General features: G+C 43.8%; 1 protein-coding gene across 1 annotated transcript in view; it reads left to right on the top strand.

The window, feature by feature from the left end:
- Positions 1 to 18,159, top strand: part of LOC132510185 (zinc finger protein 850-like) — a 66,829-nt gene that overhangs the window by 20,836 nt on the left and 27,834 nt on the right. The window contains exon 2 of the mRNA XM_060131966.1: positions 16,606 to 17,888. Coding sequence (XP_059987949.1) covers positions 16,606 to 17,888 — 1,283 coding nt within the window. The remainder of the gene's footprint in view (positions 1 to 16,605; positions 17,889 to 18,159) is intronic.

The raw sequence follows: 18,159 nt of genomic DNA, 5'->3' as shown, positions 1-18,159 counted from the left end.
TACGATTGAAGTTTGGCAACCCTGCGTCCAGCAAGCGTTTCAGCATTCACTTACCTCATGTCTCTGTGTCACATTTTGGTAGTTCTCACAATAGTTCAGACCCTCCACCCACAAAAAGATTACAGCTCACTGAAGGCTCAAGATGATGGGTAGCATTTTTTAGCAATAAAGTACTTAAAAAAATTTTTTTTTCCTGCTTGCTTTTCAGTTTATTCCTTTTTTAAAATTTTATTTTTATTGGAGTATAGTTGCTTTACAATATTGTGTTAGTTTATACTGTACAGCAAAGTGATTCAGCTATACGTATACATATATCCCCTCTTTTTTGGATTTCCTTCTCATTTAGGTCACCACAGAGCATTGAGTAGAGTTCCCTGTGCTATACAGTAGGTGGCAATAAAGTACTTTTTTTTTTTTAATTTTTAATTTTTTGGCTCCGTTGGGTGTTCATTGCTGCGCACGAGCTTTCTTTAGTTGTGGCAAGCGGGGGCTACTCTTTGTTGCAGTGCGCGGGCTCCTCACTGCGGTGGCTTCTCTTGTTGTGGAGCATGGGCTCTAGGCGTGCGGGCTTCAGTAGTTGTGGCTCTCAGGCTCTAGAGTGCAGACTCAGTAGTTGTGGCACATGGGCTTAGTTGCTCCGCGGCATGTGGGATCTTCCCAGACCAGGGATCAAACCTGTGTCCCCTGCTTTGGCAGGTGGATTCTTAACCACTGCGCCACCAGGGAAGTCCCTAAAGTAATTTTTAATTAAGGTGTCTACATTATTTTTTTAGACATAACGCTATCGTACACTTAATAGACTGCAGTATAGTGTAAATATAACTTTTATATGCTCCTGGAAACCAAAAAAATCATGTGACTGGCTTTATTGGAGTGGTCTGGAACCAAACCCCCAATATCTCCAAAGTATAGCTGTATTGTATTATGTCCAAAGCATTGTCCACCTCCCCTTCAGCCCAGTGCAGAGGAAGTACCCAGTGATTAGGGCCTTGATCTTGCTGCACCTTTACCAGCGATGCAGAGACGGGCTCTGATCCCATCCAACCATCCCAAGGCTAATGCTACTATCTCTGTTTGACATTCCAGGTGTCTGTGACCTTCGATGATGTGGCTGTGACTTTTACCCAGGAGGAGTGGGGGCAGCTGGACCTGGATCAGAGGACCCTGTACCAGGAGGTGATGCTGGAAAACTGTGGGCTTCTGGTGTCTCTGGGTAAGGCCTTGCCACTTTGCCGTGCAGAGGACCTGCCACCTCCTTTATCCCAAACTCTGGCTCTGTCTTGGCTGGTCAGGACGGCCTCAGGAGCCCTTCCTCCCTTTTCCTCACAACTTCAGTCATTTTTGAGATTCATCTCTTCCTGCCTGCTATCCCTGTGTCTCTTTGAATAAAGTTCCTTTTTGGCTCCTAGAAAATGATGGAAGGAAACAGGGGTGTTCTGCAGAGCCCAAAGGCAGAATTTCTTGTTGGGCCATATGATGGACTGATGTAGGAACTGGGAACCACCAGGATTATGCCCTGACTTCTGGATCTCCTGTCCTGGTTTTCCCTCTGGCTTTGTTCACGTCTCTGTCTTTTCAAAATGGCTTTTGTGCCTCAGCAAGTTTGTGACAGGAGTGGCCACCCCAGTCCCTGCTCTCTGGGGCCCCAAGATACCTTGTTTCTACTTCTTTGCATACTTATATTGTTTCTCTTTTTTTCTTTCTCTGCTGCTGGGCTCCAGGGATGGAGGCAGTGCAGGAGTGGCCACCTGAGCCCATACTTCCCTGAGCCTCTACCCCAGTGCCCAGCACAGACTGGCCTCTGTCTGAGGTTCTTGTTTCACATTCCAGACAGGGAGCTGACTGGGTGGGACTGGTTGGCTCACGTATCCCCTGCAGCCCAGTCCACAGGGCTGTGAGTGATGGGATGGTCTCCAGGAAGAGGGTGAGGCAGGTGGGGCCTCGGGAGGTTTTTGCCTTCAGTGCCAACAGGTATTGTTCTAAACCACAGGATCTCAGTTATGGGGCTTTTCTGTTCTCCTGTGCCTTCATGAGTGTCTCTTGTTCCCTGAGTCCTGGCCAAGATCCTCTGCTAGTCCAAGAGAGAGAAGCTGAGAGAGTAGTGCTTCTCAGTACTTGGCGGTTTTGTCCCCAGGAGACATTTGGAAGTCTGCAGCCACATTTGACTGTCACACCTGGGGTGTGGGTGGTCCCGGCATCTAGCAGGTTAGAGTCCAGAGATGCTGCTTAGTACCTGAGGATGGACAAGACAGCCCCATTCAACAAACGATGATCCAGCCCACAAGGGCAAGAGAATCAAGGTGGAGAAACAGCAGCCTGAGGATAATCACTTTAGACCTCTCAGTTTGAGGGAAAGGAGAGCTGTAAATCCAGGGCATAGGGTAAGACATGCCTGTTTTTAGAGAATTGGGATTGTATTCTGTGTTAATGAGAAGAGGTTACACAAAATTAGGAAACGTTTGACATATTTAGATATTTTATAACAAAATTTTAAAAATAAGAAGGTCCACTATCTGGCCCTGCTGACCCTTCACTCTCTTCCCCATGCTTTCCCTGAGCTCAGTCTGCTCTGGTCACGCTGGTGTCTTGCTATTTCCTGTGCACATACTTAACGTACTTGCCTCGGGCCTCTGCAGTTGCTGTTCTCTATGCCTGGTGGGTGTGGGTGTGCTTGGGCTTTTCACATGGCTACCCCTTCTCAGCACAGTCACCACCTCCTCACCAGCTGTTTCCTGATCACGAAATCTCTTGGAGGCCCCTCCCCTGTCACAGTCGCTTTTTCCCGTCACCCTATTTATATCCTTGTAAGCCAGTGGTTCTCATCCAAGGATGATGTTGTCCCCCAGAGGACACATGACAATGTCTGGAGACATTTGGGTTGTCCCAACTGGGATGTAGATGCTACAGGCATCTATTGAGTGGAGACCTGGAACGCTTCTACACATCTTTATGCTACACAGGACATACGTACTCCCTCCCCTTCTCCTCAACAAAGAATTGCCTGGATCTAAATGTCAGTTGAACAGAGGCTGAGAAACCCTGTTTCTGAAGGCTCACGGACACTTCACCAGGGACACTGAGAGACACCCCGAGGAGGCCATTCCTTTATTCTGTGTCCTCCCTGATTATGTAGTGAAAATCCGGGTTCAGTACTGAACACCTCCCCCCACCCCCACTGTTGCTAATTTCCCATTTTCAACAGAGGGAGCCCCGTCCCTGAGCAGCAGCATGAGCTCGCTGGCACTTAACCTCACCCTTTGGAGTTTTTTGTTGTTGTTGTTGTTTTGTTTTTTTTTTTTGGTACGCGGGCGTCTCACTGTTGTGGCCTCTCCCGTTGCGGAGCACAGGCTCCGGACGCACAGGCTCAGAGGCCATGGCTTACGGGCCCAGCCGCTCCGCGTCATGTGGGATCTTCCCAGACTGGGGCACGAACCCGTGTCCCCTGCGTCGGCAGGCGGACTCTCAACCACTGCGCCACCAGGGAAGCCCCATCCTTTGGATTTTATTGCTGCCTTTTCAGGTTGACCTGCCATCGACTCAAGTGACTCTGGGTTTCTGTTTCCCGTTTATCAGAGCTAAACAGGATTCCCTTTTTGTTTTTATTGTTGTTGTTTTTGCGGTACGCGGGCCTCTCATTGTTGTGGCCTCTCCCGTTGCGGAGCACAGGCTCCAGATGCGCAGGCTCAGCGGCCATGGCTTACGGGCCCAGCTGCTCCGCGGCATGTGGGATTTTCCCGGGCCGGGGCACGAACCCGTGACCCCTGCATCGGCAGGCGGACTCTCAACCACTACGCCACCAGGGAAGCCCAGGATTCCCTTTTGCTTTGTTTTGTTTTTACAATGAGGATTCCCTTTTTGAACGAATGTAAGAAAAATAAAAAGTGGGTCACTTTTAAGAAAATATTAATGTTAATGCTAGTCACAGCTCACTCTGGTCATTGGAGGACTGACTGCATATCAGGCCTGTTCCAGGCACCCATTTGATTCTCATGCTCTCCTGGTCCTTAGCAAAGTCAGGAAAACTCAGCTACTGCACTGAGTCTCATACAGCTGAACTTACCCAGTAAAGAACATACACTTTCATTGATGAAGCTTCCTCTGTGGGTTTATTTTAAGCAACAATCCTTTTATGAAATACTGATGAAAGTAGATGTTATTTGATGTTTCTATAAATGTCCAATGTGACCATACACCACTGTGTAGGATTCTCAATTTTGTTATTTTCTAGTAGTTCATGAAACGTTGAAATCTAGGGTCACTGAGTCTGCCCCACCCACCCCGGCCCCTGTTCCCAACAGGTGAATCTTCGTGCTCACATCCCTGCCTCACAACTGCCCTGCACTCGGTCTCAGGATGCTGGCCTGTTTCCTCCTTAGTGTAGTGCTGGGGAGCCCAGGCTCCAGAGCCAGACTCTTATGTTCAGTCCCCACTCTGCTCCTTAAAACCTTGTGGTCCTGGGCAAATTACTGAAGCTGTCTGTGCCTTGGGGTGCTCGTTGGTAAAATGGGGTAAGATGGTATCTACTTGCCAGGGCCATAGCAAGGGTACATGGCTAACTTATGGGAAGGGGTCAGAACTGTGCCTCGTGTGACCAGGTTACGTGCAGGTTAGCAGTTGAGAAGCTCGCTGCCGTCACTACCGTTGTTACTCCTCAGGAGTCTCATTATCCCCATGCCTGGATCCAGCACCTTCTGGAACAGTGTTGTATAGCCTTGTGGTAAAACAGCACACAGAGCAGAGATGGCTAGACCTGGGCTCCATATTGGCTCAGCCATTCACCAATTCTGGCCTCTTTGGCAAATCACATTATCTGCCTGAGCATGGTTTCTGTATGGTTTTTATCTATAAAATAGGGCTACTCACAGACATAGAACACAAACTTATGGTAAGCAAAGTTGGGGGGTGGGGTGTGAGGGATAAATTAGGAGTTTGGGATCAACAGATACTACCATATATAAAATAGATAAACAACAAGGTTCTACCGTATAGCACAAGGAACTATATATATTCAATATATTATAATAATCTATAACGGAAAAGAATCTGAAAAAGAATATATATGTGTGTGTGTGTGTGTGTGTATATAAATACACTGAATCACTTTGCTGTACACCTGAAACTAATCTGACATTGTAAATGAACTATAATTTTTTAAAAAATGGTGCTGATCACAATATGTACTTGCTGGGAATGCTGTGAGGAAACCCTAGGATAGAATCCTCTGTGGCCTATAGGAAGAACAATACAAAACTTTTCTTGGGTTCTAAAAAAAGAACTGGATCAATGAAGAAACATAACTTGTTTTGAATGAAAAGAGTCAATTTTCTTTTTTTTTTGGCTGCACGATGCAGCTTGCGGGATCTTAGTTCCCCAGCAGGGATTGAACCCATTGTCCCCTGCAGTGGAAGCACAGAGTCCTAATCACTGGACCGCCAGGGAATTCCCAAGAGTCAATATTTTAAATATGTTAGTTGTTTAAATTACTCCATAAATTTATTTCAATTTTGAAATGATGTAATGCATTTAAGTTGCTTGAACACAGTCCTTTTACTACGATTATACACTATATGTTAGTTTTTGACTTAGGAATAAAAACTCCATGGCAGCGTGGCATGTCTTTGGTTTCCAGTTCACAGTACAGCATTTTGTATATGCATGGGAGCAGCTTCATTCTGAGGTCTTGTCCACATCCTGAAGTCCCACACTAGATCGAGAGGTTTTCTTTGTTTTCACAGAAATCCTAGTGTCTTCTTCCTTTCTCCATGAACAGGGTGTCCTGTTCCCAGATCTGAGCTGATCTACCAACTGGAGCAGGGGCAGGAGTTGTGGACAGTGAAGAAAGACCTCTCCCGAAGCACCTGTCCAGGTAGGAGCCAAGGTTTGGGCAGCTGGGAGACCCTGCAGGGGAAGGTCGCTGGCCCTGGTTCCTTGGGGAAGTGTCTTGTTCGGGCCTCTGGTGGTCTGGAGGCCACGGAGCCCTTTGACCCCAGGTCCCTCTGTCCTGGAGGATAGAGGTGCATGAGCTGAGATGTGTCTTGGGCTCCAGCTGCCTGGGCTTCACCGATCACCAGCTTTGTGGCCCTGGTGAACTTCGGGATCTCCTTGTGTCTTTGTATATATAAGTTTGACTAAGTTAAATCTTAGCTGCCATGTCAGACAGACTCCAGCATCTTGGTGCTCAGCATATGGAAGCACTTGTTCTTTTTTTGTATTTCTTTCTTTCTTTTGCCACGACTCGCAGCGTGCAGGATCTTAGTTCCCCGACCAGGGATCGAACCCGTGACCCCTGCAGTGGAAGTTTGGAGTCTTAACCACTGGACCACCAGGGATGTCCCTGGAAGCACTTTTTCTGAGGCACACCCGGTCCGTGTGACTGTGCATCACACAGCTGTTCAGGAACCCGGGTCCACTCTGCCATCAGCATGTGGCTTGAAGGTTGTCCTGACCTCCTGCAGCAGGCAGAGGAGAGTGAGAGGGCAAGGAAGACTCGCACAAACACCAGCCCCCCCCCCCCCGCTTCCACTGATAGGCACTAGGCACTTGGCCACACTCGGGGGACGGGGCTGGGAGATGGGGCTGAGCCATGTGTCCAAGTGGAGGAGCAGATGGTTTGGCGAGTGTGGTCTGCTGCGCTCAGTCTGTTCCTGATAGTTGCTCCGTCCCCGGGTTGTTGGGGACGTGGTCATATAACGCATTAAAGCATAAAACTGCTTAGCACAGCGTCTGCACCGCAGTCAGTGGCTCGTGGGAAGTAAGCCGTTGGTGTCATTCTTGTCCCTGTATTGTAATGAGTAATGCATCTCACTTTTCCCTCTGACCTCTGAGGAAAAGGGCCTTCCTTCCTCTCCCAGCTCCTCTCCAGCTCTCTTCTGCCTCCCCTTTCCCACCCTGTCCAGATACTCAAGAAGCCTTCCCTTGTTGCATGTCTCCCTACTCCTCCTGTTTGGTAAAACCTGACGGTGACATTTGTCCTGCTGTGCCCCACATCTGGGCTGCTGAGGGCACTGGGGCCGCCGTGTGTGGTGATGGGGCCCCTGCAGAGTCGTGCTCTTTCCCTCCTAGTCCCTCGGGCGGCCCCACCAGCCTGCGAGTGTCTGTGTGCAGCCCGTCGACAGCCCCTCAGAGAGGCAGTTCCGAGCCTCTGCCCTCTGCTCTCTGCCCTTCTCCACCTGAATATCTCAGAGGCACCCAGTCAACATGCCTGGCAAGGAACCCGTTACGATGCTCACTCCTTCCTCTCGCAAGTTAGAGCGCATGGTCCTGCCATCTAGGCAGGTTGGAGACTAGATACAGCCCCAGAGACTGTATCCTCACCCCTCCACCTCTATCGGCCCCTATATCCGGCTACCTCCCACATCCCGTCCATTTTACATCATGTACATCTCCTGAATCTGTCACTTCTACCACCTCCCATCAGATCTGTCCCCACATTCTGAGTCCAAGCTCTCATCATCTTTTCCTTGCGGGATGCTAGTAGTTCCCCTAACTGGTCTCTACATCTGCTTTATGCCTCTGGTCAGCTCTCTGTCCTGCATGAGCTACCCCAGGTGTAGCCATAGATGCCTCAGCATGTGACCACTAATGTGTCAGCAAGTTTTCATGTGGAAAGTAAAGTCTGCCTCATATTGCTTGATCTTCAGCCCTTCCACACTCATTTGGACTCTCCTATCTGTAGCTTCTCTTTTCACCTAGTTGAAGAGGTCTTGCCCCTGGGCATGGCCAGTTCCGACATCAGAATCTGGAAAATAGCTTTTCATGAAAGTGCCTTCATCACTTATATTCTGCTTGTTTTATAACTTTATCCTTTTCTCTGCTCAAAGTAAAAATATGCTGAAGTTCCTTACAGTGAAGAAAATAAATTAAAAATATTCCTGTCTCACATTGTATTCATCCATTGTCTGCAGCATTTAATTGTTCACATTTTTTCACTCTCACAGTGCTGCCAAGAACATTTGTATATATTGGTCATCTTGCTCATGTTTAGGCTGTCTTTTAATGTTTCTTAGAGTGAAATTGTTGGATTATAGGCTGTGCAAATTCTCAAGTTTACAAGATAATTCCTGTTATGTTCTAAAGGGGCTAAACCAATTACACTTCCACCAGGAAAGAATGGAGGTTTCTTCAACCCATACCTTGACCAATACCTGGTATTATAAGGCTCCTCAATTTTTGACAATCAAGTGAATACAGAATTGTATCCCACATGGTTTTGATTTGCTTTTCCTTCGTTCATAAGGAACTTTAGCACCTTATCGTATGATTGTGAGTCAATCTATGAATTAAGTTTTCTTCTTTGAAATGTCATTTCATGATAAACGTCTATTTTATTCTATTGACTTGTTTGCATTTTCTTGTGTTTTAACAAATTTATTTATTTATTTTTGGCTGCGTTGGGTCTTTGTTGCTGTGTGCAGGCTTTCTCTAGTTGCGGCGAGCGGGGGCTACTCTTCGTTGTGGTGTGTGGCCTTCTGATTGCGGTGGCTTCTCTTGTTGTGGAGCACAAGTTCTAGGTGTGTGGGCTTCAGTAGTTGAGGCACGCAGGCTCAGTAGTTATGGCTTGTGGCCTCTAGAGTACAGGCTCAATAGTTGTGGCACACAGGCTTAGTGGCTACGTGGCATGTGGGATCTTCCCAGACCAGGGCTTGAACCCGTGTCCCCTGCATTGGCAGGCAGACTGTGCCACCAGGGAAGCCCTGCATTTTCTTTCTGATTTGTAGGGATTCTTTGTGCATTACTCATGTTATCTTTTTTTGTGGGTATGGTAAAATGCAGATAGTGTAAAATATATCATCTTAGCCATTTTTAAGTATACATTGAATGGTATTAAATAGAGTCATAATGTCGTGCAGCTATCACCACCAGCCTTCTCCATAACTCTTCATCATTTGAAACTCTGTGCCCATTATACAGTAATCCCCCTATGTCCCTACCATGCCCTGCCCCTGGCAACCACAATCTTTCTGTGTCCGTGATTTTTGACTACTCTACGTACCTCATGTAAATGGAGTCACACACTATTTTGTGTGTGTGACTGGCTTATTTCACTCAACATAACGTCCTCAAGGTTTATCCATGTTGTAGCATGTGTTAAAATGTCATTCCCTTTTAAGGCTCAGTAATATTCTTTTGTGTGTGTGTGTGTGTGTGTGTGTCTCAGTCTCACATTTTACTTATCCATTCATCCCTTGGTGGAAACTTGGGTTGCTTCTATGTTTTAGCTATTGTGAATGATGCTGCTGTGAACATGGGTGTACAAATGTCTTTGAGACCCTGATTTCAATTCTTTTGAATTGAAAGAATTCATATAACAAGAAATGGAATTACTGAATCATGTAGTATAAATATTTCCATTTTTAATTTTTTGAGGAACTGCCATACTGTTTTCCACAGTCTGTGCCAATTTGCATTCCTACCAACAGTGCACAAGAGTTTCAGTTTCTCCACATCTTCACCAACATTTGTTATTCTGTTTTTTCCGATAATAGCTGTCCTAATGGTTGTGAGATGGTATCTCATTATAGTTTTGATTTTCATTTCCCTAATGATTAGTGATGTTGAACATCTTTTCTTGTGCTTGTTAGCCATTTGTATATCTTTGAAGAAATGTCTATTCAAGTCCTTTGCCCATTTTTGTATCAGGCTGTTTTTTTGTTTTGTTAAGTTTGAGTTCTCTGTATATTCTGATTATTAATCCCTTTTCAGATACATGATTTGCAAATATTTTGTCACATTCTTTGGATTATCTTTTTACTCCGTTGGTAGTGTCTTGATCACAAATTTTCCTAATTTTCATGAACTACAATTTTTCTATTTTTTCTTGTGTTGCCTGTGCCTTTGGTGTCATATCTGAGAAATGTTTGCCAAATCCAGTGCCATGCCACATTTGCCCTATGTTTTCTTCTCTCCATTTTTTTAAAAAATAAATTTATTTATTTTATTTTTGGCTGCGTTGGGTCTTTGTTACTGTTCATGGGCTTTTCTCTAGTTGCGGTGAGCGGGGGCTACTCCTCGTTGCGGAGCACGGGCTCTAGGCATGCCGGCTCAGTAGTTGTGTCTCACGGGCTCTAGAGCGCAGGCTCAGCAGTTGTGGCGCATGGGGGCCCAGCCGCTCCGCGGCATGTTGGATCCTCCCGGACCAGGGCTCGAACCCATGTCCCCTGCACTGGCAGGCGGACTCCCAACCACTGCACCACCAGGGAAGTCCCTTCTCTCCATTTTGCGTTAAGTTTTGTATATGATGTTAGATAAGGGTCCAATTTCATTCTTTTGCATGTAGGTATTCAGTTTTCCCGGCACCATTTGTTGTGAACACTGTCTTTTCCCCCGTTTAATGGTTTTGGCACCCTTGTCAAAAATCATTTCATGATGTATGTGAGGGTTTATTTCTGGGCTGTCGATTCTGTTCCCTTGGTCTATTTGATTTTATGCCAGTAGCACACTGTATTTGATCATTGTAGTTTTGTAGTAAGTTTTGAAATCGGGAATTTTCTGTTCTTCAACTTTGTTCTTCTTTTTCAAGAGTGTTTTGGCTATTCAGGGTCTCTTCAGATGCACTATAGATTTTAGGGGGGATTTTTTTTTATTTCTGCAAAAAAATTTGCTGGAGGACTTCCCTGGCAGTCCAGTGGTTAAGTCTCTGGGCTTCCAATGCAGGGGGTGCAGGTTTGATCCCCGGTCATCGGGGAACTAAGATCCCCCATGCCATGCAGCACAGCCAAAAGATTAAAAAAAAAATGTTGCTGGGATTTTGATAGGGATTGCATTGAATCTGTAGATCACTTTGGGTAGTATTGATATCTTAACAATATTAGGTTTACAAATTGGGAACATGGTATGTGTTTCTGTTTATTTACATCATCTTTAACTCTTTTAGCAATGTTTTGTAGTTTTCATTGTGCAAGTGTTTCACTTCGTTGATTAATTCCTAAGTATTCTTTCTCATGCTATTGTAAATAGAACTGTTTTGTAATTTCATTTTCAGATTGTTCATTATTCATGTATATAAATGCAACTGATTTTTGTGTGTTGACTTTGTATCCTGCTACTTTGCTGAACTCATTTATTCAGCAGTTATTTTGTGACGTTTTTGTGGTTTTTACATGTAATAAACTACCATCTGCAAGCAAAGATAATTTTACCGCTTCCTTTCCAGTTTGGATGCTTTTGATTTCTCTTTCTTGCCAATTGCTCTGTCTAGAACTTCCAGTATTATGTTGAATAGAAGTGGTGAAAATAGATGTCCTTAACTTGTTTCAGATCTTAGAGGAAAAGCTTTCAGACTTTCATCATTGATTTTTTTTTTATCATGAATTTTGTCAAAGACTTTTACTGCATCATTTGAGATTATCATGTGGACTTTTTCCTTCATTCTGTTAATGTGATGTGTTAACGCTGATCAATTTTCATATGTTGAACTGTCCTTACGTTACAGGAATAAACTGCATTTGGTCATGGTGTATATTCCTTTCGATATGTTGCTGAATTCGTTTTGCTCATATTTTGTTCAAGATTTTTGCATCAGTGTTCATAAAGGATATTGCTCTGTAGTTTTCTTGTAGTGTACTTGGCTTTGCTATTAGGGTAATGCTTGTCTCAGAATGAGTTTAAAAGTGTTTTGTCCACTTTAGTTTTCTGGAAGAGTTTGAGGATTGGTCTTAGTTCTTCTTAAAAAATGTTTGGTTAGAACTCACCAGTGAAGCCATCAAGTCCAAGATTTTTCTTTGTTGGGAGAATTTGATTATTAATTCAATCCCTTTTTAGTTATAGGTCTATTCAGATTTTCTATTTCTCCATGATTTAGTCTTCACAGGTTTTGTGTTTCTAGGAATATGTTCATTTTATCTAGGTTTTCCAATTTGTTGGTGTATAGTTCTTCACAGTATTCTCTTATACTCTGTTTTGATATCTATAGAATCAAAAGTAATATCCCCACTTTCATCTCGGATTTTAGTATTTTGAATCTTTTCTTTTTCTTGGTCCATCTAGCTAAAGGTTTGTCAATTTTGTTGATCTTTTCAAATAACTAACTTTTTGTTTCACTGATTTTTCTCTATTTTCTCTGCACTATTTACCTTTTTAAAAATATTTGTTTGTTTATTAAACTGGCCACAGAATGCAAGATCTTAGTTCCCCGACCAGGGATCAAACCCGTGCCCCCTGCATTGGGGGCGCAGAGTCTTAACCACTGGACTGCCAGGGAAGTCCCCTGTATTATTTATCTTTAATCTTTCATATTCCCTACTGCTAGGTATGGGTTTAGTTTGCTTTTCTTTTCCTACTTAATTATGTTGTTAGGTTGTTGATTTGAGGTCTTTTTTTTTTTACTGGAAGCATCTATAGCTACAACTCTCCCTCTTAACACTGCTTTCTCTGCATCCTGTAAGTTTTGGTATGTTAAGTTTTTGTTTTCATTAGACACAAATCATACTTTGTATGATATCTTTTTTTTTTTTTTTTGTGGTATGCGGGCCTCTCACTGTTGTGGCCTCTCCCGCTGCAGAGCACAGGCTCCAGACGCACAGGCCCAGTGGTCATGGCCCACGGGCCCAGCCGCTCTGCGGCATGTGGGATCGTCCTGGACCAGGACACGAACCCGTGTCCCCTGCATCGGCAGGTGGACTCTCAACCACTGCGCCACCAGGGAAGCCCTGTATGATATCTTTTTAAATCTGTTGAGACTTAATTTGTGGCCTAACCTATGGTCTGCCCTGGAAAATGTCCCATGTACACTTGAGAAGAATGTGTATGCTATTGTTGTTGGGTAAAATGTTCTGTATGTATCTGTTAGATCTAGTTGGTTTATTATGTTATTTAAGTCATCTATTTCTTTACTTATCTTTTGTCTGGTTGTTCTCTCCATTATTGAGAATGGGACGTTGAAGTTTCCATCTGTTGTTGTAGTGCTCTTTCTCCCTTCCATTCTGTCATTCTTTGCTTCATGTATTTTGATCTTCTGTCATTATGTAAATGTTTACAATTGTAATATCTTCTTGCTGTATTATACCTTTTAGTTATATAATGTCCTTCATTGTCACTTGTAATCTTTTTTGATTTAAAGCCTATCTTGTCTGATTTTAATATAGAAACCTCTGCTCTCTTTTGGTTAGTATTTGCATGGAATATCTTTTTCCATCCTCTGACTTTCAATCTGTTTGTGTCTTTGGATCTAAAGTGAGTCTCTTTTGGAAAGCATATAGTTGGATCATGTGGGTTTTTGTAAGAAATTAATACTTATTTATTTATTTATGGCTACGTGGGGTCTTAGTTGTGGCACATGGGATCTTTTGCTGTAGCACGTGGGCTCTTTGTTGCAATGTGTGGGCTTCTCTCTAGTTGTGGTACGTGGGTTCCAGAGCTCGCGGGCTCAGTAGTTGTAGCACATGGGCTCTGTAGTAGAGTGCATGGGCTGTGTAGTTGCGACATGTGGGCTCTCTAGTTCTGGTGTGCAGGCTCAGTAGTTGCGGTGCCAGGGCTTAGTTGCCCCAAGGCATGTGGGATCTTAGTTCCTTAGACCAAGGATCGAACCCGTGTTGCCTACATTGGAAGGCAGATTCTTAACCACTGGATCACCAAGGAAGTCTCTGGATCATGTGTTTTTATCAATTCTGATAATCTCTGTCTTTTAATTGAAGAGTTTAATCCATTTACATTTAAAGTAATTGCTGATATGGAGAGACTTCTGTCATTTTGATATTTGATTTCTATATGCATTATAGCTTTTTTCTTTCTCATTTCCTGTGTTATAGTCTTGTGTTTAGTTGATATTTTGTAGTGAAACATTTAAATTCCTTTTTGGAATTACTTTAAATTCTATAGCTATTTGTGGTTACCATGGGAATGACATCTAACATATTAAAGTTTTAACACTAATTTGATTTTATACCAGCTTAACTTCAGTAACAAACAAAAATCCTTTACAACTCTTGTCATCTCCCCTTTCAATTGTTCGTGTCACAAAGTTACATCTTTATATATTGTATGCCTAGAAACTTAAACTACTAATTCTTTTGAATGCATTAGTCTCTTAAATTATGTAGGAAACTACACATGGAGTTATAAACTAAAGTTACAATAATAGTAGCCTTTAGATTAACAATTTTAAAAAGTCTTCTAAATCATTTAAAAACAAAAAGTGGAGTTACACGGGACTTCCCTGGTGGCACAGTGGTTAAGAATCCACCTGCCAATGCAGGGGACAAGGGTTCGAGCCCTGATCCGGGAGGATCCCACATGCTGCGGAGCCATTAAGCCCGTGTGCCACAGCTACTGAGCCCGCGTGCCACAACTACTGAAGCCTGCGTGCCTAGAGCCCCTGCTCCACAACAAGAGGAGCCACTAAAATGAGAAGCCCATGCACCGCAACAAAGAGTAGCCCCCCCTTGTCACTAGAGAAAGCCCGTGTGCAACAAAGACCCAACACAGCCATAAATAAATAAATATATATATATATACACACACATATATATTTTTTTTTTTTTTTTAAAAAGTGGAGTTACAAAGTAATACTAGCTTTTATAATTGCCCATGTATTTACCTTTATCAGGATCTCTATTTCTTGGTATAGCTTTGAATTACTGTCTAGTGTCCTTACATTTCACCCTGGAAGAATTTTCCCTTAAGAATTTCTTACAGAGCAGATCTAGTGGTAACAAACTCCTTTAGCCTTCATATATGGGAATGTCTTAATTTCTTCCTCACTTTTTTTTTTTGGCCGTGCTGAGCTGCATGTGAGATTTTAATTCCCTGACAAACCCGCACCCCCTGCCCTGGAAGCATGGAGTCTTAACCACTCGACCACCAGGGAAGTCCCTCTTCCCCCCTCTTGAAGGACAGCTTTGCTAGATACAGGATTCTTACTTGACACTTTTTGTTCGTTTTACACTTGAATATATTCAACCACTGCTTTCTGGCCTCCCAAGTTTCTGATGAGAAGTCTGCTGATAATCTTATTGAGTGCCCCTTGTATGTAACAAGTTGCTTCATGCTTGCTATACTCTATCTTGGGCTTTCAAAAGTTTGATTGTAATTTTCTCAGTGTGAGTCTCTTTATTTTTCTTGGAATTCATTGAGCTTCTTGGATGTTTCATCAAATTTGGGAAGTTTTCTGCTATTTCTTCAAATATTCTCTCTGACCCTTTCTCTCTCCTCTTTCTGGGACTTCCCTAATGAGTATGTTGATTCATTGGGTGTATCACAGGTTCCTTAGGCTCTACTCACTATTTTTCAGTCTTTTCTTTTTTTCTGTTTCTTAGACTCAATATTTTCCATTGTCCTGTCTTCAAATTTGCAGATTATTTCTTCTTCCTGCTCAAATTTTTCTTTGAATCCCTCTAATGAGTTTTTCATTTTAGTTACTGAACTTGTTGCTCCTGAATTTCTTTTTCATTTCTTTTCTCTTTTTTTGTTTGCCGCGCCACATGGCTTGCGGGATCTTAGTTCCCTGACCAGGGATCGAACCTGGGCCCCCTACAGTGAGAGCATGGACTCCTAACCACTGGACCACCAGGGAATTCCCTCTTTTTCATTTCTTTTTAGGTTTTCTTTTTTTGTATTGATGGTTCCATTTTGTTTTTACCTAGTTTTCTTGACTTTCTCTGTATCTTCCTTTAGCTCCTTGAGCTTTTTTAAGATGGTTGTTGTAAATTCTTTGTCCAATAGGTTTGCATCAGATGTTTTTTAGGAACAGATTTTGGAGAGGTTCCAAACATAAGCTACTATGTCCTCAGACTTGTTAGCCTCCTGGCATTGATGTATGGCAATATATGCATGAAATATTGCCAACCTAAGAATTTCACCAAGTCTCATTACATAAGCACAACTGATTAAATCAGTGCCTGTATGACTCAGTCTCCTGCCCTCCTTCTGTTTCTGGAGGTCTAGTTGTTATCTTATGGCTTAAAACCCCAACCTTCTGATCACATAGTTGGGCTTTCAGGCTTTGCACTGAGTCATCTCTTCACCATGAACTCTCTGTGAGCCCAGATGAGTTACTTATTTGCGTAACTATCCAGTCTGGAATTGACCATGTCTTTTTCCAGCCCCCGTCCTCTCACCCAGCTAGTTCTCTGGGTCTCCCTTTCAAGGTGTCAACAGTCCGAGGATCAGGAAAGAAAGAAATTGTTATCCTGGGATTCAGAGGTCGGGAAACGTGGCAGACACAGAGACACTATTTCCATCTTCATTTTTTTCACTGAAATACTGATTTTCTTTCTTCCATGTTGGCATTATTAACAGATCTTTTTGTGTATTGAATTTCTTTCAGGTGACAAAGGAAAGCCCAAGACCACAGAACCTACCACTTGTGAGCCAGCCCTGTCTGAGGGAGTCTTATTCCAGCAACAACTAATACAAAGAGTTTCAGAGGACTCCCAGTTGGGCCAAATCAATGATCAGGAAGGATCACTGGAAATGCAAGAAGGACACTTGAGACCAGAGATAGAACCCCAGAAGGGCAAGCTCCCTGGGAAACCAAGCTCTGAATATGGCAGCTTAGGGACACCTGGTGGTGTGTGTTCAAAGATTGTAGAGGAGCCAGTCCCTCCAGGAAGTGCTGTCCATGACCATGACTCATGTGGATCTGGTAATGATCTCATGATTCAGGAAGAGGAAAGTATTTTTAAATGCAACGAATGTGGGAAAATTTTTAATAAGAAACGCCTCCTTGCTCGACATGAGAGGATTCACTCTGGAGTGAAGCCCTATGAATGCACAGAGTGTGGGAAAACCTTTAGTAAGAGCACTTATCTCCTTCAACACCACATGGTCCACACCGGGGAGAAGCCCTATAAGTGCATGGAGTGTGGCAAGGCCTTCAACCGCAAGTCACACCTTACACAACACCAGCGGATTCACAGTGGAGAAAAGCCTTATAAATGCAATGAATGTGGAAAGGCCTTCACCCACCGCTCCACTTTTGTTTTGCATAACAGGAGCCACACTGGAGAAAAACCCTTTGTGTGCAAAGAATGTGGAAAAGCCTTCCGAGATAGGCCAGGTTTCATTCGACACTACATTATCCACAGTGGTGAGAATCCGTATGAGTGCTTTGAATGTGGCAAGGTCTTTAAACACAGGTCATACCTCATGTGGCACCAGCAGATTCACACTGGGGAGAAGCCCTACGAATGCAGTGAATGTGGGAAAGCCTTCTGTGAGAGCGCAGCCCTCATTCACCACTATGTCATCCACACTGGGGAGAAGCCCTTTGAGTGCCTCGAGTGTGGGAAGGCCTTCAACCACAGGTCATACCTCAAGAGGCACCAGCGGATTCACACTGGGGAGAAGCCCTATGTGTGCACTGAATGTGGAAAGGCCTTCACCCACTGCTCCACTTTTATCTTGCATAAACGGGCCCACACTGGAGAGAAACCTTTTGAGTGCAAAGAATGTGGGAAAGCCTTTAGCAATCGGGCAGACCTCATTCGGCACTTCAGCATCCACACTGGAGAGAAGCCCTACGAGTGCATGGAGTGTGGGAAGGCCTTTAACCGCAGGTCAGGCCTCACCAGGCACCAGCGGATTCACAGTGGAGAGAAGCCCTATGAATGCCTCGAGTGTGGGAAAACCTTCTGCTGGAGCACAAACCTCATTCGACACTCCATCATCCACACTGGAGAGAAGCCCTATGAGTGCAGTGAGTGTGGAAAGGCCTTCAGTCGCAGCTCATCCCTCACTCAGCATCAGAGGGTTCATACTGGGAGAAACCCTGTCAGTGTGACAGATGTGGGAAGAACCTTCACAAGTGGGCAATCCTCAGTCAATCTTCAAGAACTCCTATTGGGGAAAGACTTTTTGCATGTAACCACTGAGGAAAATCTTTTGCCAGAGGAAACATCTTACTCAGAATCTGATCATTCATACCAAAGAGAAACACCACAATTTTCTTCCCTGTGAAAATACCTATTGCAGGATATCAGTTGTCATCTAAAGAGTCATATTGGAAATTGACCCAACCTAGAGCCTTACTCTACATCTGAGAATTCATCAAAGAGAGAGACCCAGTGGTTATTATGCACTTAGGAAAACCTTCAGCTACATCTTTCTTCTTAGTTTACACTTCAGTGTTATCTCAGGAATTTTTTTAAAAAAGAAGGGAGAGACTTAAAATAGAAAATGAACTACAAAATGTTTCTTTCAGACTTCCTTGCCAAGCTATGGCAC

The sequence above is a fragment of the Lagenorhynchus albirostris genome, chromosome 19, assembly GCF_949774975.1.
Source record: "Lagenorhynchus albirostris chromosome 19, mLagAlb1.1, whole genome shotgun sequence".
NCBI lineage: Eukaryota > Metazoa > Chordata > Mammalia > Artiodactyla > Delphinidae > Lagenorhynchus > Lagenorhynchus albirostris.
The sequence above is the reverse complement of the archived record's forward strand: the minus strand, read 5'-3'. Positions and strand labels throughout refer to the sequence as shown.